The 20,716-nt window shown below is 55.2% G+C and overlaps 2 protein-coding genes across 2 annotated transcripts in view; one reads left to right on the forward strand and one right to left on the reverse strand.

Moving 5' to 3' along the window:
- MYO1D (myosin ID) overlaps positions 1 to 13,106 on the forward strand; it is a 384,944-nt gene extending 371,838 nt beyond the window's left edge. Inside the window, exon 22 of the mRNA XM_031011722.3 lies at positions 10,801 to 13,106. Within this exon, the coding sequence (XP_030867582.1) occupies positions 10,801 to 10,957 (157 nt within the window). The 3' untranslated portion in view covers positions 10,958 to 13,106. The remainder of the gene's footprint in view (positions 1 to 10,800) is intronic.
- Positions 13,107 to 14,455: 1,349 nt separating this feature from the next.
- Positions 14,456 to 18,353, reverse strand: CDK5R1 (cyclin dependent kinase 5 regulatory subunit 1). The gene is made up of 2 exons (XM_055388517.2): positions 18,337 to 18,353; positions 14,456 to 18,229 (listed from the first exon to the last, which is right to left on the reverse strand). The coding sequence occupies exon 2, from the start codon at positions 18,082 to 18,084 to the stop codon at positions 17,161 to 17,163; it is 924 nt and encodes a 307-aa protein (XP_055244492.1). The 5' UTR covers positions 18,085 to 18,229; positions 18,337 to 18,353; the 3' UTR covers positions 14,456 to 17,160.
- Positions 18,354 to 20,716: the final 2,363 nt, after the last annotated feature.

The raw sequence follows: 20,716 nt of genomic DNA on the forward strand, positions 1-20,716 counted from the left end.
AGAAAGGAAAGTGTGAGGTTTCTGTTTTTTACTGAAAATTTGTTTGTTGATTTGTTTTCCCACTCAGAGGTTCCTTGCCACTTTGCCAGGCTGGAAGGCAGACTTCTTCTGGTGTCCTGTTCACAGACGGGGCAGCCTGCGGAAGGCCCTGCCACATGCAGGGCCTCGGTCCTCATTCCCTTGCATGTGGACCCGGGCGTGACTCCTGTTCAGGCTGGCACTTCCCAGAGCTGAGCCCCAGCCTGACCTTCCTCCCATACTGTCTTCACACCCCCTCCTTTCTTCTGATACCTGGAGGTTTTCCTTTCTTTCCTGTCACCTCCACTTGGATTTTAAATCCTCTGTCTGTGCAATCGTATTCGGCACAGGAAGATGCTTGCAAGGGCCAGGCTCATCAGCCCTGTCCCTGCTGCTGGAAGCAGCACAGCAGAGCCTCATGCTCAGGCTGAGATGGAGCAGAGGCCTGCAGACGAGCACCCAGCTCAGCTGGGGTTGGCGCCGATGGTGGAGGGTCCTCGAAAGCTCTGGGGACGATGGCAGAGCTATTGGCAGGGGAGCCGCAGGGTCTTTTGAGCCCTTAAAAGATCTCTCTGATGACTGTGTGGAGGACATCACACAGTCTGCCCCTGTGCTGGGGCAAACCCAAGGCAGAGAAGCCAGTCTGGGCTATGACAGTAACCAGGAAGGAGAGAAAAGGGTCTGGGCTGAGGCCTCGGCAGGGGACACAGACAAAAAGTGCAATCAGTAGAACTCAGAGACCGTCGGCAGTGGAGAAGGAGCGGGAGCGGGGCTGCCTGCCAGCTCTGTGGCCTCAGTGACCGTGAAGACGACACCTCTCACTGCATAGGCTTGATGGGAGGAGGGAAGCACTTTGAGGGAGGGGGCCAAGAGGATGATCTCAGCATTGGCCATGTGAAGACTCAGCTGTCTGCAGAGCATTCCGGGGATTTGTCTAGGAAGTGGCTGAAAAGACATGCATGGACCTCATGCTAAGAGAGGGGACACGGACTGGGTCATTGTCATTGAAACCACAGGCATGAGTGATGCCACTGTGAAATAATGTATAAAATGAAAGGGGCTGAAGATGAAGCAATATTTAAGGAGTGAGAAAGCAAAGCCAAAACAGCTCCTGCAGGAGTCCCACTTATTCTTGCGGTATCAGTCTGTGTGTCACCTCCTCTGGGAAGCCCACCCCAGCCACCCAGGGTCAGTGACCCTCCTCCATGCAGCAGGTGCTTCCTACAAAGCACTAGCATCCACAAGCTTGGGCCCGGGTCATCCTCACCGCATTTGTCCTTCTCTGGACAGTGCCCCTTCCACCCTGGGCGCTCCATGAGTCACTGCAAAGAGAACGTGGGCAGGGAAGGGAAGAATGGGTGTTGGCAGCATGAGGAGAGTGCCATGGGGGAGGGGCAGCCCAGGCTGGGAGGGTGGTGACAGTCCTGTTGGGGACACAAGCAGGGTGAGTGTGGATCACGCCCCCGGGCCTGGGAGCCAGGTCAGTTCAGTGCTGTGGAGAGGCAGACAGCAGGCTTGGGTGAGGTCTCAGGGCATGCTGGCTGCCGACAACACCCAGATATGACCCAGTTGGTTCATGACAAGAGAAAGGTTTTATTTTCCAAATACAAATGGTTTTGCCCCATTCCTCACCAGCTGCAGACCCAGAAAGGACTCAGTATGCCAGGAAGCACCATGCCACCACTCCTGGACTTGGCCTGGTTGCTGAAATCATAGCCTCACCTTATAGGTGACTGTGGTAAAAGTGTCCATTCGACCCTGACAAAAACAGAAGTGGCATTTCCTAAAGCAAGATTTTGAAAGAGATTCCCTGTGTGGTTTGACATCAGCAGGGGGATTTACTTCTTGAAGGAACTGAAACACAGAGTAAACAGCTGCAGTCATGAGCTCCTGATGCCCCAGTCAGTAGCTGTTGTCCTCAGTGTGAGCCAGAGAGCATGCATTATGTCCTAGTGACATCCAGATGGAGGATGGCCTGTCTCTGTGACTCTAGAGTTTCTCATGAAGCACTTAATGCATTTACTATCACTTTGAAAAGCACCTGTCTCTGCTTGGTGCAAGGCTGTGTTCCTCCTACCACATCCTGTTACCAAACTTGAGAGAACATTGCATTAGCCTCACAATATTCTCAGACACTCCTTGCTGCACCTAGAAAAATGTTCTTACCAAGTGACTGCACTGCACCCCACTTCCACTGCATTTTCCCTTGAAGTGCATTTGTTAGAACCTGGATCACCCCCACTCTCATAGGGAATGCCATTGAGAGGAAAAGTGACTCACTGATTTCTTCAAGTCCTGCCTGGCTTCTGCAGGGGCAGGGCAGGCCGGCGAATGAGAGTCTCCTAATCCCAGCTGAGCCAGGGCTGCCTGCAACCTCCCGGGACCCGCTTTCCCGGTTGGCTTTGACCTAAAACCCTGCACTGCCCAGCTGACCAGGGGCCTGGATGGGAGGGGATGTTTTCTGGGCTGATTCACCTTCTGGACAGGAGTGGCCTGTCCCACTTTGTGCAGGGCCTGCGAAGGCACAGGTAGCACAGGGAACATGTTCGTTCATTCCATAGATCAAGTCTTGCATTTACTCATGGGTTTCTCTAAGAGCAGAAGACAAGAGTCTAAATGAAAAATGAAGGAAAGTAATTTGATAAAGGCCATTTGCCTGCAATGATGGCTTGAAACAGATGAAACGAGATGAAAGTCCCCGAATTCCACAGTTTGCTGGCCATTAAATCCTATAACAGAAGATGGGGAGGGAAAAAAATATCCCTCCCCAATGCAGCCAGCCTCCCTCGGCAGCTGTCCTTTGGCTTGGCGCACCCTCAGAGGGAGACGCCCTGCCTCCATCTGTACGATGTTTCCTTTTCTTTAAAAAATAAGGAAAGAATTCTGGCTCTAGTTGGATTTCCAGAGTGTGGCGAAGTTCAAACAAGAAAGAAGTCACTGACCCCAAGCGTCTACTCCGTCTCCTGCCCAGGCCTTTCTCTGCTCTGTCTCCAGGATCAGCACAAGAAATCTCTTATTAGTCTTAAAATTATTTTGGCTAAACTTGAGATGAGGAGAGAAAACATGGTTTGAAGGCAAATTCTAATTTTTCATTTAGGTCAATCCACATTTAAAAAAAAAATTATTGTGGTAAAATACACATAACATAAAATATATCATTAGTCACATTTAGTACATTCACAGTGTTATACGACCATCACCTCTACCTAGTTCCGGAATATTTTTATCACCCCAAAAGGAGACCCTATGCCCTCTAAGCAGTCCCTCCACGCCCCCACTCCCCACAGCCCTTGGCAGCCACTAACTGGTTTCTGTCTCCGTGGCTTTGCCTCTTCTGGCTATTTCATATAAATGTAGTTATACAATATGTAGCCTGTTGTCTGCCACCTTTCACTTAGCATCATGTTTCAAGGTTCAAGGTTCATCTTGTTGTAACATGTGCTAATACTTTATTCCTTTCTATTGCTCAATAATATTTCATTGAATGGATGTACCACATTTTGTTTATTCATTCATCCACTGATGCACATTTGGGTTTATGTAGGAAAAGTCTCTATCAAACTGTTTCCTCTGCTCTCACACCACCACCACAGTCATCAACACAGAAGAAGACTTCTGTGACCAAAGGTATGGAGGTTTTCGCCACACACCTACCAGTGGTCACCAGCTGGGTGTCCTCCGATTCAATTCCGACATCATCTACCTGGAGATGGTGTCAGATCCCACAGGTTGAGGGCTCAGACCAGCCCCCACGCCACCCCTAGACACCAGTTGCAAGTCAGGGTCTCTGGAACTTCTGACCAACCAGCTTCCAGTTGGAGTTCCCAGGACCTCCTCTTTGGGTTCAATTAATTTGCTCACAGAACTCAGGGAAACACTTCCTTACATTTACCAATTTATTAAGAAGCATATTCTAAAGGATGCAGATAAACAGCAGATAAAGAGACAGACAGGGCAAGGTGTGGAAGGGTCCCAAGAAGCAGAGGCTCGTCTGTCCTCGCGGACTGGGATGCCTCCTGGTACGTGCTGGATTCTTCTCTGCCTTCCCGTCAGCCTCCATGTGTCCAGCTCTCCAGAAGCTCCAAACCCATCCTTCTTGAGTTTTTTATGGAGACTCCATTGGCTGTCCATGATTGAAGCATGGACAACTGTGTCGAAATGAGATTGGCCAAAAAGGGACTGATCTAAACCCACCAAGGCCTGTCCATTGAGATCTTTCCTGGCCTCTCTGTGCAGCATTCCTTCCTCCAAGGTGTTGGGCAGGACCCCCTCGGGAATGAGGGTGTTAGGGCTCACAATCAGATTAGAGAACTGACTTGGGCAGGAGAAGGTCAGCGAGAGAGATTTTGTTTCCTGAGGACTGCTTCTGAGGCTTCTGAGGCCTAAAGCACCCCAACGTTATAACAAAAGACTAACAATGGTTATGGGAGATACGAGCTAGGAACTGTGGATGACACCTCATCATATCATCATCATCATCACCATCATCACATCACAAGGCTGTTGCTACCTTTGGTAAACAGTGCTGCTATGAACATTCATGTATAAGCTTTTGTCTGTTCTCAGTTCTTTTGGGTATATACCCAGGAGTGGAATCGCTGGGTGATATGGCAGTTCAATGTTTAACTTTCTGAGGAGCTGCCAACCTCAATCCACATTTTCTTTTTTTTTTTTTTTGAGATGGAGTCTCGCTCTTTCACCCATGCTGGAGTGCAGTGGCACGATCTTGACTCACTACAAGCTCTGCCTCCCGGGTTCACGCCATTCTCCTGCCTCAGCCTCCCGAGTAGCTGGGACTACAGGTGCCCACGACCATGCCCGGCTAATTTTTTTGTGTATTTTTAGTAGAGATGGAGTTTCACCATGTTGGCCAGGATGGTCTCGATCTCCTGATCTCATGATCCACCCACCCCGGCCTCCCAAAGTGCTGGGATTACAGGCGTGAGCCACTGCGCCCGGCCCCTCAATCCACATTTTCTGACTTCGTTATCTGCTGATGGCAGTGTGTAGATGGCGTCAGCTGGGCAGTGCTCAGCCGAACTTCAGAGCAGAAGGCTGGTTCTTCTTGCCCTTGTTGTTCGGTGGTAAGCTCAACACACGTAGTCACTCAACCCCCTCTTCTGCCCAAACGTCACAGCAGCACCACACAAACAGGCTGGGAGTCAGGCAGGCCAGGGCTGCCCAGGTCTGTGCCAAGGAAAAAAGTAGTAACCCAGGCAACTGTCACTTAAGGCGGCAAAACAGAGTATCTCTCTGCTAAGGAGCAGACCTCCTTCCCAGGTCTGGTTCACAGGTATCTGGCCACTTTCCGTTTAGAAGGAACTTCATGGACTGGGTGAGTCTCCATCCCAGGAGGCTCTTGACCAGTTGTGCCCATTGTCTTCCTCATTCATGAGGCTGCAGTGAGTGTGCGAAGTTGATGAAGTGAGCAGATGAAGTTGTGTTACTGGGAGAGAGCCATTTACACAGCAGATGGACTGAGGCCTGCAGCCTTACGCGGCCCCAGCATGTCCAGAACCTGTGGCCCAGCCAGTGTTGCCCATCAGCACCTGGGAGCATCTCCCGTGTGCAGGGCAGCACCACGCATGCAGCTGTGTAAGACGCCTCCCCTCCCCGCCAGGACCTTGCATTCTGAAAGTGGAGACCAGTACATGTGGTGTGAATGCTCCATTAAACTTGTAGGGTTGTTTATTTTTTATTTTTATTTTATTTTTTATTTTTCAAAGATGGGGTCTTGCTCTGTCACTCAGGCTGGAGTGTGGTGGCTCAGTCTCGGCTCACTGCAGCCTCCGCCTCCCAGGCTCCAGCGATTCTTCCACCTCAGTCTCCCAAGTAGCTAGGACTACAGGCCCATGCCACCACACCCAGCTACTTTTTAATTTTTTTTTTGTAGAGACAGTAATTCACCATGTTGCCCAGGCTGGTCTTGAACCTCTGAGCTCAAGCAATCTGCCGGCTTCCGCCTCCCAAAGTGCTGGGATTACAGGTGTGAGCCACCATACTTGGCTTTTTATTTTTATTTGTTTATTTTTATTTATTTTTTTATTTTTGGAGATAGAGTCTTGCCCTGTCACCCAGGCTGGAGTGCAGTGGCATGCTCTTGGCTCACTGCAACCTCAGCCTCCCAGGTTCAAGCGATTCTCCTGCCTCAGCCTCCCGAGTAGCTGGGATTACAGGCATGCACCACCACACCCAGCTAATTTTTGTATTTTTAGTAGAGACTGGGTTTCACCGTGTTGGCCAGGATGGTCTCGATCTCCGGACCTCATGATCCACCTGCCTCTGCCTCCCAAATTGCTGGGATTACAGGCGTGAGCAACTGCACCCGGCCGCCTTTTTAATTTTATTTTTAGAGACAGGGTCTCACTATGTTGCCCAGGCTGGTCTTGAACTGGGCTCAAGTGATCCTCCCACCTCAGCCTCCAGAGTAGCTGGGACTACAGGTGTGCACCACCATGCTTGACACTTGTAGGATGTTTTTTGTTTTATTTTGTTTGAGAGGGAGTCTCGCTCTGTTGCCCAGGCTGGAGTGCAGCGGCACTGCAATCTCCGACTCTCTGGTTCAAGCAATTCTCCTGCCTCAGCCTCCCGAGTAGCTGGAACTACAGGCACCCACCACCACACCCGGCTAATTTTCGTATTTTCAATAGAGACGGGGTTTCACTATGTTGGTCAGGCTGGTCTCAAACTCCTGACCTCATGATCTGCCCGCCTCAGCCTCCCAAAGTGCTGGGATTATAGATGTGAGCTACGCAGCTGGCCTACTTGTAGGATTTAAACACAGAATCAGAATCCAAGCCCCTCCCCACAGGATGTAAAACATTTAGGAAGAGAATATTCAAAACAGAAACATTCATATGGTTTTGTGAGCTATGCTAAAATGTGTAAAGAACATAATCTGATTCAATAATATAGCTCTCTTGAACCATCTCTTTTGGAGGTTCTTGACACTTAACTGAGAAAGCAGTGGAAATTCCTTCTGTGAAGCGAGAAATTGGCACATGTTTTACACACAGTCCTTCACATCTTTCAAAGTGCCTCACGTGCATCACTCCTCAGACCGTAAATTCCACGAGGGCAGGCGGCTTCCCAGGCTCTCAGGAAGACCCCCTGTCTGGCTCCCAGCTCGGGTTTCATGTTTCCAGCGCTGACACAGTGCCCGGGGTGGAGTCAGTCCTTGGGGAGCACCTGGAGGGTAGATGGTTTCATGGTTGTAAAAGCCAGACAGAGGTTTAAGTGACTTGAACAAGGTCATGAAGCCAGGAAGCTTGGCAAGGCCAGGACAGAATCCAGACTCTCCCACCTGTAGGCCCGGCTCTTGTATTAAGACCTCAAAGGGATCAGGAGAGATCTCAGGTGGGCTTAGAAAACAGTCCTGGGAGGGGCAGTGTGGGGACCGCCACTAAATACCACCTTTTCTTTCCTGAAGTGTCACTGATTTTTGTTCAGTTGGGGGATGTTCTGGGGAAGTGGGAATTAGATGTTTGCCTCAGATCAATATCCGTGGTCCAGGAGAGGGACAGGTCCCCGAGAGCGGACAGAGACAGGCCCGCCACCCTCAGCACTCAGGCGAGTCTCTGCACTGCCTCCCATCTCCTGCGGCGCTGGGGCTCCTCCGCCCAAAGAGAAGAGCTAGCAGGAACACTCCCTCCGCCAAGCCCCATGGGCTGGGCCGGTGGTGTGGAATGCCGGAAAGCCAGAATTGCCAACGGGAAGGAGAGGACCAACTGGCTGTCCCGGGACCGTACCCACCACCAGGGAGGGGACTGAGCAGCTGCGGGGCTGGCACAGCAGAAGTAGGACAGGGAGAGGGAAAGGGGCCCACAGCTAGCTCATCCACATCCACAACCCAGAAGGATCCAGTGTTCAACTTCTGCCTTCCTTCTTGCTATTCAAGAACCTTCATTTCAGCAGAGTGGTGGCCTCGGGTGGGGAAGAGGGGCTGGCCAGACAGTGGGAGCACTGTTGACTTGTGCATGATCGGCTTGGACCTTCCAGAGCGTGGTCTGCTCTTCCCTCTGCTGGACACTCCCTGAGGAAGGGCCTCCCCCAGGCAGCAAGTACTCCACAGGACCTACTGACAGGGACAACAGAGGGCAGGAGGAAAAGGTTTCAGCCCAGCCCGTGTGGGAAGCAGCAATCTGGAGCAGTGGTTCCTGCTGCATTTTTTATTCTACAACAACTCCCTGAGGATGATATCCTGGGTGCTGATTTATTTATTTATTTAGAGACAAGGTCTCACTCTGTTGCCCAGGCTGGAATGCAGTGGCATCATCATAGCTCATCACAGCCTTGAATTCCCAGGCTCAGGCGATCCTCCTGCCTCAGCCTCCCAGGGAACTAGGATTACAAGCACAGGCCACCACACCCGGCTCATTGGTTTGTTTTTTTATTTTTTGTAGAGAGGAGCGATGGGCTCCTGGGCTACAGGCTATGTTGCCCAGGCTGGTCTTGAACTCCTGGCCTCAATTGATCCTCCCTCCTCTGCCTCCCAGAGTATTGGGATTACAAGCATGAGCCACTGCACCTGTGCCATTTTATAGCAGTCATTTGCTCCTCCCCATTTTCCCACCAGCCCGAACCCCGGCATCAAGGCTGTAGAGCATATCCTGGAGATACACGGAGCCCAGAGGAAGCAGGGAGGGTGGAGGCGGGGGCCACCCTGCTGAGCGGGAGTCAGGAGAGCCCTGCACGGAGGAGCATGCCCCGATTGTCTGAACGCGAGAGGGTGAGGGTGAACTAATGGTTCCCATTTTCTGTCTCTTAATTTTTTTGAGCTGACATGGAGCGTGGCCTGTTTAGAGCCCATTCCCTCAGACTGAGTCACCAGGTGATTCTGGAACCCACTGTGTACATGCAGTTCCCCAGGGGAGGGCGAGGGCAGAGTCTGGACTCCCTGCACAGGGAAGGGCACAGGCCCTCCAGGAGGGCGAGCAGGGGGAAGCCGCTGCCAGGGTCAGGAGGGAGGCTCCCAGAGGACAAGAGTCCAGTGAGAGGGACCCAACGCCATACCAGGTTGACAGAGGGGAGGCAGGGAGGCCACCCCAGCTCAGGGACCAACCAGCCTGGTCCTGGAGGCATCTGGTCCAGCACGAGGGCTGCAGGGGCCCCGCCTGGACCCCGCCACCAAGGGCTGCACATGAGCCCTGCAGAGCGGCCCTGGTGCCCACAAGAGTAGAAGAGGGCCTGAGTCACGGCCTCTGCTGGGTTCTGCTATTTTTATGTCCAAGTCTGGTTAAAAATAGCTGTCTAAGCTCAGGTTTTAGCTGCAGCTGACAAGACATTAAGTATTAGATACGTAATGCCCACAAGTGACAACCGGGGTCTCTTCCTGTGTCCGTGAGAAAGCAGGGGGGAGACAGCCATGAGGAGAGGCCCTGAGCACCCCGCACTTACCTCTGAAACTTTGGGGCCTGCTGTGGGGCGCGCCCACCAGGTGTCCTCAGAAAGCGTGTGCTGGGCCAGGTGCTCTAGTGACACCCATTACTCTGGGCACGCTGACCCCGTGGAGCCACTGCACGTTGGAGCCCTTTGAGCTGCCTCGGCCTCTGAGCAGTTGCGCCTCCCGGGCAACCAGTGCTTAGAAAGTGTCTCACGTGCTCATGGCCTGGTGAAGGCGACTCCAGGCTGGGCAGAAGCTCAGCGCATGTTGGCCTTGGCCCTGGCGTTCCCCTGGCCGTGTGGACACGACAGCTTGGCATTCACTGCCCAGCACTAAGAGCAGCTCCGTAAGTCCAGCAGAGCGTTCAAAGCAGGACCAACCTGCCCACGCCCCAGACGCCATCCCGAGAGCAGTGAAAAATTCCCAGGGCTTTCAGCATACAGAGCAGAGCCAGCCAGTCCTGACTGGAGGCTCCGAGGTCAGGAGGCTTCCTCCTTTCTCCTCTCCCCTCCCAGCTCAGAGCTGACAAGGCACAAGCTGAGGTACAGCGTGGGATTGTGCTGCCTGTGTGAGCAAACATCGGGGTGCCAGCCTATTGCGACAAGTGTCTCTGCTTTTAAAACCAGCAACAGCTTCTTAGCATGTTCAGCGCCATGTGAGGAGCTGGAGGAAGGGCTCGGGCTCGGGCTCGGGCTCTGTCCAGCAGGAAGAGCACAGCTTCCGCCTCTGCACCCGACCTGGAGCCCGGCCGAACGCCCGGCTGAAGCTGCCTTCATGTGCTCCCAGGCCAGCGGGGCTTCCTGCTGCACAGGGTTCCCTGCAGCCCCCGGTGGGGCACCGGCTGCACGGTTCTGCGGCCACCAGGGTGGCAACCAGCCAAGCGGCCCAGCTCCAGATGAGAGCAGCCTCTCGCTTGGGGAAACCCGAGTCAGGCCCACTTCCACCAGCCGGGGTGTGACAGGCAGGGACCAGCCAGGAGCAGGAGACATCTCTCTCTCTCTCTCTCTCTCACTGGGGCATGTGGCACGGGTCTCCCGCAGGATGGATTAGTGTCAGAGTCAGAACCCCAGCCCTGGTACACCGAAGGACCCAGGGGCTTGGTCCTCAGCCCCAGCCAGAGAGCTGGTGGCGTCTGTTCAACCACATGGCCCTCCACTGTCCAGTCCCATGCGCTGGCATGAGAGCCAAGGGCCCTGCCATGGTGCCGAGGCTCTGGTTGGAGGCCCAGCTAGTGCCACACTTGCGTTGCCTCGGCCTCTCTGGGGCCCTTCAGGCATCCTCCGGGCACTTGTGGAGGAAGCAGGCTGCGCCGGAGCCAATGGTGGCCGGGAGCTGCCGGGCAGGTGCCCTGTTCTCATGCTGCCTGCTAACTGCCCGTCTGGTGTTTTTGGTTCCTGCAGTGAGAAGCGCCACCTTCAAGTGAACGTCACCAACCCAGTACAGTGCAGCCTGCACGGGAAGAAGTGCACCGTCTCCGTGGAGACGCGGCTCAACCAGCCCCAGCCCGACTTCACCAAGAATCGCTCGGGCTTCATCCTCAGCGTGCCCGGGAACTGACGCCCCGCGGAGGCCTGGCCCGGAGCCCGGCCACACTCCGAGTCCAGCGTCCCAGTCCAGCTGCTGCCTCCCAACCCATGCCCGCTAGAAACCTGCTGCGAGGGCCCCTCCCAGAGGAGCCCCGCCCCTGTAAGATTTCCTTCCTGGTTTTCTGCCTTTGGTATCATCTTCCTCTGTCCTTACTGTCCACGGTCCCTGTTCAATAAGCCAAAGACCCTGGTGCCCCGCCCAGACCCCTGGGCTGACGTCCAGACCAATCTCACCCCAGAGGCAACTGGATGGTGCCTTTAGTTGGTGCGGATGCCCCGTGGCCAGGTCAAGTCAGAGCACCTGGACAGGTGTCCTCCGTGCTGCTGACCCTGCAGAGGGAAGGGGTGGGGATGCAGGACCCCCGCTCTGCGGGAGCCCCATAGCCACCTCTCTTGCCCAAGGTGAGCCAGCCCTGGGGACCCAGCTCAGGGAGGCTCTGTTCAGAGTTCGGCGGACCCACCCCAACCCAACTCCCAGCCGCCAGCCAAAGCCACTGGGTGAGCAGAGTCACCCACAGGGCCAGCCCCTCAGCCAGGAGCCAGTGGCAGGAGCGGAACAGCCCATCCAGCAGAGTGAGTCCATCCTTCCCAGGTTCTCCCCTGGGAGACTCCCTTTGCCACCAAGGCCCCCACCAGGGCCTCTGACCACCGCTCTGGAGAGGACAGTGTGGCATGCTCCAAGGATCATCTTACTTAACTCGCAGCCTGTGGCTGTGGTCCTCTTATAGATACTTTCACCGTTTGCAGGGTTGCTAATCAGATACCTGCTGTCACCACACTTGGGTCAGGAACCCTAATGAGAACGGGGAGCTGCCAGGGTGAGGGCAGCCCTCAGGGTCGGCCGCTTTCCCTCTGGATCACCTCCTGCTGCGTTTCCTACTCAGAGAAACAGCAAGGGCAGGGTCAAGACACGGGATGACGGGAAGCAGGAAGCGGGGCAGCAGCACAGCGTGGGGTCCTGGCACTGCAGGCCAGGCCAGGATGCCCACCCTGCCCTCTACACGGCCCCTTGGGGCCTGCGCCCGTGAAACGGGTGCCAGGGAGCACTGCCAGCTTGCCAGTTTCTGCCCAGCAAAAGCACGTATGCTTCAGGGGCCTTCTGAGACCACCTTCCCCACTGAGCCCCAGCTGCTGAGAAGGCCTTGAGAGAAGTAGAGGCTCGGAGCAGATGCCCCATGCGGTGAGAGGATGAGGGAAGCCTACGCCTCAGGCATGTGGTGAGAGGATGAGGGGGAGCCCACGCCTCAGGTGGAGTGGGCAGGGGTGCAAGAGAGGGATGTACTGAAGCTTCTTCCCGTCCTGCCACAGACACTTCTCCTGCCTTCCCACCCTGACCCGGCAGAGCCCACCAAGTGCCTGTGTGCAGCCTCCTGTGCCTCACCCAGGGCCTGACCCCAGAGTGGTCCCAACAACCCGGTCTCATGCCCACTCCCCATCCCTGCTTCCCAAAAATTGCACTGTGTGCAGTTTGCAACAAAGAATCCCGCTGGCATCCTGTCCTTGGGAACCCTTTCTCATTCTCCAAGCCTGGTCAGCTGCCTGCACAGGCAGAGGTGCCCTCAGCCCAGGTTAGCAACACTCATAGTTTTGCCAATTACCAGTAGACACTAGTGGAACCATCTAACTGGAACTTCCTCTCTCCTTCCACTTATTTCCTCAAACTTGTTGCTTTACACTAGACACATGCAAATGTATGTTTTAAACACACCAAAACAGATCATGCCAAATGAGTTGCCTGTCAAAGGCTGGAGGGCAGGAGGAGGGCCTGGGTTTGGGTTCTTTCCTCCCAGCCTTTGGATGGTGCCTTGGGCCCCTTAGCCCCAGCGCCGGGGCCTCCCAGCTGAGGCCACAGGACAAGCACTTTTTTATGATGTACTAAAAGCCACAGTATGTGGCAATTGCAAAAGGATCAGGAATTTAGGGTATGATCTCGGTCATGTGTCCCGGGCGCTGAGGGGAAAGGAAGCGGGCACAGTGATTGTAGACAATGAGGGGTTCTCTTGATGTAATGAAATGCAATTTTATGGTTTGGTGCGAAAACTCCTATTTTCCAGTAAATTAACTTTATTTCTAAAGCATATTTTGATTTGCCATCAAGAGCAATAAAGCATTAAATCTTATTTTTAAAGGTGTTCTGCTTATCTGTCACTGAAAACTTGGTGAAATTTTTGCTTAAATAAAGTCAACCATTATCTGAGAGGATAGAAGGGAGAATTAAGCACAAATCATGTAAAATGGAGGATGATTTGCCTGAGGCTTTTGAACAAAAAGTGAGCAAGAAGCAAGCTGTGGACCGGAGGTGTGAGGAGGGAAGGAGGCCGTGGGGTTGAGTCCCAGCACTTTCTCCTGCCATCTTGAGGCCTGTGCGCTGGCAGCTGGAAGCACACTGCTTAGTGCCAGGGAATATGTTTACTGCAATAGAAGCACGTATGTAGAAAGGAAAGGCGCAGAGACCTACAGCAGCAGACTGGGGATAGGCCAGGCCAGAGGAGTGAAAGGGGCTGGGAGGAAGTGCGGGGGCGGCAGGGAGAGTGAGAGGAAGCAGCAGCTCCTCCTGGGGAAGGGAGCAAGGCCCTGAGGGAGCAACAGGGCATGGCCAGCACCCAAGGGTCCTGCAGCCAGGGTGCTTCCGGTCACTGGTCATTGGCAGAAAAGAACACGCAGCGGTGGCTTCTGTAACTCAGACGAAGGCAGTTGCTTTGCGGAAAGCAAGTGGCCTTGATCACAAGGCTGACAGCTCCCAAGCTACAACTTGAGGACAAGAAAGACTTTCCTAGTACTCAGGAGCAGCTTCAGACCGCAGGGTGCAGGGCCTGGGGAGAGCCACATCCAGCATCCCCATAACCCTCTTCCTGAGGCTGACGCTGGTGGCACGTGCAGGCCTCAGGCTGGCAGTCAGGACAGGTACAGATAGAGCTGGTAGGAACCCCACCCTTGCCGCAATTATGGGCTGGAGTGGCTGCTTCCCTAGGAGCCACAGGGCTGGATTTCTCCCTCCTGGAAACCCGCATGGAGCTAAACCTGCAGGGTTGGCCCATGTGGACGCCAGCCCACCCCTGCTGGCCTGGGAGACCCCGGGGGAAGGGAGCACAGAGCAGAGCCAAGCCCAAGAATACGTGGGAGCAGCAGCTTCAGAGTCACACCTCAACTCACAGGGAGTCTAGGGTCCAGAGCCCCTGCAGGACCCACCCGGCCAGACCTCACCAGGCCATGCTTGGGCCTGACCCTCCTTGGCCGGAGGTTCCAGTCACCCAGCTCTGCCACGGGAGCCTTTGGGAAACAGCTGCCCTCACCTCGGCCGACGCTAAACCAAAGCTGACTTAACCTGTGCTTCCTTCTTAATCACCTTAGTGTGTTAAGCCCTCGCCCCCAACTCTGTCCTCCCCTCCCCAAATCCAATTATGTTCTGAGTGCATGAATCATTTAGTAAAGGGGGCCCCAGCCTGCCCACAAAAAGAGGTCTCTGTAATGGATGGTCAGTGCATTTTATTGTATCAGCACAGTACAAAAATAAATAAAAATAAGGGAAGGGGAATTAAATTACAGCCAAACTGAGCTTCATGACTTTGTCAGATTATAAACCACACATACTCACAAACACACTACACATACATACAAAATGAGACAAATATAAATTAATATTAACAATACCCACAGTTTGGTCAAAGAATAGCTACAGAAGAAATTGCACTAAAAAACCAACATACATCACACGTGTGTAATTAGCAGTTTCAAATATACAGCTATGAATAATTCTGAGTGAAAAAAATGGCACATTTTCTTTTCATTGCAAGTTTAACTGTTGGAACAAAACTAAGTTCTAATAACTGCATGGAAAGAATATATCAACCCTCCAGGTTTACAAGAAAAAGAGAAAAACCAAATCCTGAACTATTATTCCTGTGGCTTGTTCTGTGCATGGGTGTAATTTTCACAGCCATCTGTTCTAAGATTATTTTTCTTAAGACACAAAATGCTCCTGGTTTGCATGCACAATATCACTGTAAAAGCAACAATTAAAGAATAAAGGTTTTTTTGTAGGTTCTTTTTATTGTTGATCTAAAAGTAGTCTTCATAGCAGCATGGCAAATGGGTTCTTTGCTTGCACACTCAAGTATATCAGTTGTTCCTTTACACAATACTGATGACCAGTGCAAGGGGAGAGAACGACAGGCTTCACACTGAGGGAACTAGAGAGTTCTTCCCTTAGTCCCCACCACTTCTGAAATGTCCACCTCCTCCGAAGAATAAAAAAATAAATACGGAGAAAGAGAAGGAAACAGACACGCAACTGGAATCCTGTGGATGCAACGTAACTGCACAGTTCGCAGCCAGGTTCCGCCAGCTGAGGGTGATACACACATGCGCCCTCCTCCTGAGACTTGGCACTGACCCTCCCTCTTCCATGCCACCAGGGGCCTCCCACCTCTGGTCGCACGCGGCAGCAGGATCTGAAGACAGGCTGTGTGGAAACCCAGCAGAGAGGAGGTGCTGTGTGAAGTCTGTGCCAGCAGCCGCAGGCTCCTTCCACCGCTGCACCGATTATCTGACAGTCCCAGGAACGGCTCTGCTGGGCCTCAGGTGCAGCAAGGCAGATGCTCTCCGGCCGGGCAGGCTCTCTTCCCCACCTCTGGGAATGCCTCCAGCCACCAGGTTCTGCCTCAGGACTCTTAAATTGGGACTTCAATTTCACAGCTTTCTTTTTGTGTAAATTTCAGTAGTGCATGTGCTGAAATCGGTAGCCACCTCGAACTTAATCCTATGTAAAGTGACCCTCTGCCTCCCCACCCCAGGTCCCCATTCCAGCACTCCCCAGTGGACTGGGCCTGGAAGACAGAATCCTCTGTAGTGTCTTCACATTGGTCTTTGTTCTCCACAGCCGAGTGATGGGCCATGGAGGAAGGCTTGCTCCCTCTCCCAAGTCCCAAGCCACCAATACGGGAGAATTAGAAAGAAAATCAATAAAGTACACATTTGTGTTTTTACAGCCAGTAGGGTAAGGTGGAAACCAAAACCAGCAGCTGCAAATGATCAGTTGTAGAAATCAGCAGGCTTCCAGAGCAATCAGGAGTCTCACTCCCCGTCTTGTAATTGTCTCCAAGATCTGGCTGTCTCACTGGTCCTTGCTGGGCAAGGCTTCCTCTTTAGAAGAAACTCAACTGTTTAGAAACAGCTTTAAATTAACGGGTGGGGGTGGGGTCACCACATCGCCTTCCCCCCAGCTCTGCAGGACAAATGTCATGTGCACCAGCAAGAGGCCTTAGCCCTTAGGTGGGCACCGGCTTGGTCTCAAGGTATGGCATCCCTCACCTTGCCCAGAAGGCAGGCGTTGCTAATGGGCACCTGCAGCTGTCCTGGCATTTGCCACAGGGTGACTGCACTACATTATTCAAAAGAAAAACTCACCCAGGAAAGCTGTCCCCAGCTTAACCCCACCTCTTTAGCTGGGACCCAAATTGAGAGAAATTAATGAGTCAAACCAGCTCATCGGCCAGTACCACCAACGTGGCTGGGAGCAGCAGACAAGGGGGTAGGGAGCGAGTTCCATTTCTCCACTAAAGGAAAGCCCTTCTCCCTAAAAAAAGAAAACAGCAAATCAGGGCGGTGTGTGGTCAAACGACCAGACACAATCTTTCCACTAGACCCGCTCAGCTCCGCCTCGCCTAGATTGAAGATGTCCCAGGGTGGCGGGGATCTTGCCTCACGACCCCACTGGCAGCTCAGTTAGGGTGGCTGGCTCCAGGAGCCTCTGGGAGAGTGAATAACTCCACACAGGAGCCAGAAAAGGGCCTCCAACCAGAAACCCCAATTCCTCCCTGGGCCAGGCAGCCAGAGGCCCCTCTCTAGCTCCATACAGGGTGCAGCCGGCAGCCTTGCCTACCCTGGACCCAGCAAGGGCACAGGCGGCAGGGGCAGGTCAGTCCTTTGAGTTCCCCAAAGTGGGAGGTCAGTGGCCTGGGTGGCTCTGAATACATCTTCTGGGTTTTGCGCAAGGCTCGTGAGTTCAAAAGTGCCCAGAGTTCTTGGCAGGGATGAAAAAAACCCCAGGGAGAGACTGTGGGAAAGGTGAGGCCCTTGGTGGCTTTGCTAGACACATACTGTACACAAAACTGATTTAATAATAAATTCTTAAAAATGCATTGAATCCTTAAGCCATGACGCAGGCTACAGTGCTCACCGATCCAGGCCTAGGAGGAGCCGCTTCTTGTCCTCCTGGCCGCTCTCGTTCTTCAGGTCGGAGAAGACCTGTGTGAAGTAGTGTGGGTCGGCATTTATCTGCAGCATCTTTGAGCTCATGAGGTTGATGACAGAGAGGCAACGGTCCCAAAAGGCCTCCTTGCAGCTCTCCACCAGGAAGGGCTTGAGCGGGTAGGAGATCTCGTTGCCCATGTAGGAGTAGGAGAGGTACAGGCATGTCAGCAGGACGGCCTGGAGCTCGTGATCCGAGCCCACCTCGGAGGAGATAACATCCCTGCAGAGCATGTAGAGGAAGACCACGTTGGCCGGCGTGATGAAGCCCTGGTCCTGCCAGCCCTGCAGAAGCAGCGAGCGGTCCACGCTGCGCAGCCAGAGCACGGGGTCCGTGGGGGACAGGTGCTTCAGGCGGTAGCACCGGCGGCAGAGAAACTCACCCAGGCAGCGAAGCAGCTCACTGGTGGACGCCTGGACGATGACCCGTTTGGGCGTCCCTGCGGAGGTGACGGCAGGGTGAGGGGCTTTCTTGACTGAGGAGGAGCCCCCGGTCTGGGAACCCGAGAGCTGGCTGGCCGGGGGTGCAGGCGGCTGGGCCGGTGGGGGCTGGGCGAATGTGGACAGGTTGGCGCACGACAGCGACTTCTTCAGGTTCTCATTGTTGAGGTGCGTGATGTTGTTCTGGTAGCTGCTGTTGGGCTGCACCTTCTTGGAGTTCTTCTTCTTGGCCGACACGGCCACGATTCTCTTCCAAGGCAGCACGGAGATGATGGAGTGGCGCTTCAGGTTCTTGTCCTTGGCGTTCTTGCTGTTCTGTACGGCCGTATAGTGGCCCACGGTGGCCGCGCCATCCTCAAACAGCGTGGCCTTCCGGTAGCTGGGAGACAGGGACAGCACCGTGCCCATGGTGCTGCTGCGCGCCGGGCGGGGGCTCGCGCCCCTGCGCGCCCAGCCTGCCGGCCGGATGGATAAAACCGCTCACCGAGCCTGCGGCGGCCCCGGAGAGGAGGCGGGGGCGCTCCCGGGAAGCGTGCTGCCCCCTTGGATCTGCCTGGAAAACAAGATGGTTCTTAGCGCCAGGCTGGGCTCCGCGCCGCGCCCCTGCGCCCCTCCGCCCCGCGCCTCGGCGCACCCCGCCGCCCCAGTCCCGGGCCGTACCCGCGCCCCCGCGACGCAGCCTCGCCGCCTCCACTGCAGCACCCCCGCCCGCCGCCGCCGCTGCGGTCCCCAGGCGCAGCCGGGAGGGGCCCGGGCGCCGACGGAGGCGGCCGAGGACCCCCGCCTGGACACCCCGCACGGACGCAACCCCGGTCCCCGCTCCCCGCTCCCCAAGGCCAAGGACGGCCGCCCAGCGCAGGCTTACCCGGCAGGCGGCAGCTCCTGCGCTCCGCGCCCTCCGCAATGCGCGCCGCGGCCCCGCCGCCGCGGTCCCGGCGCTCGGCGGCGCTCGGGGGCGCTCGGCGGGGATCGGCTGGGCTCGCGCTCGGCGGCGGCGGCGGCGACGGCGGCGGCAGCTAGGGAGCTTCTGTCCAAGGTTCTGCAGGCACCGCGGCCCCGCCCCCCGCTCGGCCGCCCGCACCTTCGCCGCCGCCGCCGCGCTCCCGCTCCCGCTCCCGCTTCCGGCGCGCGCCTCAGCGCCCTCCCTCGCGGGGCGCGCGCGCCGCCCACGCTCCGGCCTGGTCTCGCCGGGGAGTCGCGGCCGTTGGTGTCCTCAGCTCGAGCCGCGCACGGTGCGGGTAGGACGCGGCAACGAGCGGGAGGCACCTCTACGCGCCGGGCCCCATCTAGGAGCCGGACTCCGCGGCTGCGGCGGGACACGCGGCCTCGGCTCGCCCCGCCCCTGGGGGCCGCCCCTCCCGCACAGCTCGCCGCCCGCTCCGCGCCGCCGCCCAACAGCAGCCCGGCCGCCTGAGAGTCCTCGGCGCCCGCGCAACCCAACTCTGCCGACGCGGGGCGGGCGCCGAGCAGGGCGGAGCCGAGGGCCGACCCCACCCGCGTCCCGCCCAGACACGTGCTGCCTTTGTTCCCGCCGCGGCGCCCGCAGCTGCCGGCCGCGGGGGCACTCTCGGCCGAGTCCCTGCCCTGGCAGCGCGCGGCCCGCCCTGAGGCTGCCGCCCTGGCCTGGTGAGGAGCCCTCCGCCGAGGCCAGGGTCCGGAGCTCCCTCCTTCCACCTGACATCCCCGTCCCTGTGGAAAGCAGCCAGGGAGTGCGGGGAAGAAGGCCCTGGGCGGGGAGAGGCGACGCCTTTACTGAGGCCTCCCGAGTGCCACGCGCACCTCGAGTGGACAGTCCAATCGGTTCTGGCCACCCTTCCGGGGCCTCTGTTCCCTCATCCTGGGTAGATGCCCGCGGCCGAAGTGGGCCTCAGAAATCCAAGCCAGAGAAGCGTGGCCCGTAGCCAAGCCTGAGCCCGTCACAAATATGACCTCTAAGTTCCCACTCGCCCTCTTATTTGTCATATTAAAGCTGAAGCAACTGCCCCTCTGGCCAGCTTTCTGACCCTCTTAAACGTTTTCAATTCTAAGTATGTATAATTTGAGAACTTGATGCTAGCGAAATTGAGGAAAATTCTGTTTCTGAAAGCTGTTCCTGTCAGATGTGAATCCAGATCCTTCACAAAGGCCGTTGTTCATTTACTATTTTACCTTGTTTCTGGAGATCGAGTCAAAACTGACCACAAACCTGGAGAACAGGAAACTTAAGCCCTGTCTTAATCCAGATTATCTCTGGACCTAGAGATGAGGGAGTGGCTCTCCAGAGGAGAGGATGCCACCCAGTTACCTGACCACTCCAGCGGACTAGGCTTTCAGCCTGCGCCAGCCCTGTCAACTGTCCTAGGGGGAACAGAAAGGGAATCTGGCATCATTCAAAATGGTGCAATCAAGGCAGAAAGTGCTGGGTTTTGTTTATGTGCCACTCAGATTTCTGTCAATAGGAATTCCAGGCTTTAGGAACCTTGGGGGGCAGGCATACAGTGGAAAATGCATTGCTCTGTACCCAGAGGGCTACTTTGTCCACAGCCTTTCAGAACATCCACAGCAGCTGTTATGGGAACTCAGAAGAGGAAGGCAGGCCCCCAGCTCAGTGCGCCCCTCCCTGTGAATGTTCCTCAGTGTACAAGCCTACCTGCTCTTTAAATGGAGGTGTCCTCAACCCTCCTGCATGTAACAGTAAGAAGCCAGAAGAGGCCGACGCAGTGGCTCACGCTTGTAATCCCAGCATTTTGGGAGGCCGAGGCGGGCGGATCACCTGAGGTCAGGAGTTCGAGACCAGCCTAGCCAACATGGTGAAACCCCGTCTCTACTAAAAATATAAAAAAAATTAGCCAGGCGTGGTGGCGGGCACCCGTAATCTCAGCTACTCAGGAGGCTGAGGCAGGAGAATCGCTTGAACCTGGGAGACAGAGGTTGCAGTGGGCCGAGATCGCACCATTGCACTCCAGCCTGGGCAACAAGAGCGAAACTCCATCTCAAAAAAAAAAAAAAAAAAAAAACGCCAGAAGAAACGATTTCCTTTGAGACCCTGACCAAGTGTCCC

The sequence above is a fragment of the Gorilla gorilla genome, chromosome 4 (genome assembly GCF_029281585.2).
Source record: "Gorilla gorilla gorilla isolate KB3781 chromosome 4, NHGRI_mGorGor1-v2.1_pri, whole genome shotgun sequence".
NCBI classification, from domain to species: domain Eukaryota; kingdom Metazoa; phylum Chordata; class Mammalia; order Primates; family Hominidae; genus Gorilla; species Gorilla gorilla.

Bases quoted from the DNA above. Each gene is read 5' to 3' on its own strand.
- CDK5R1 (XM_055388517.2), bottom strand. From the start codon at position 18,084: ATGGGCACGGTGCTGTCCCTGTCTCCCAGCTACCGGAAGGCCACGCTG.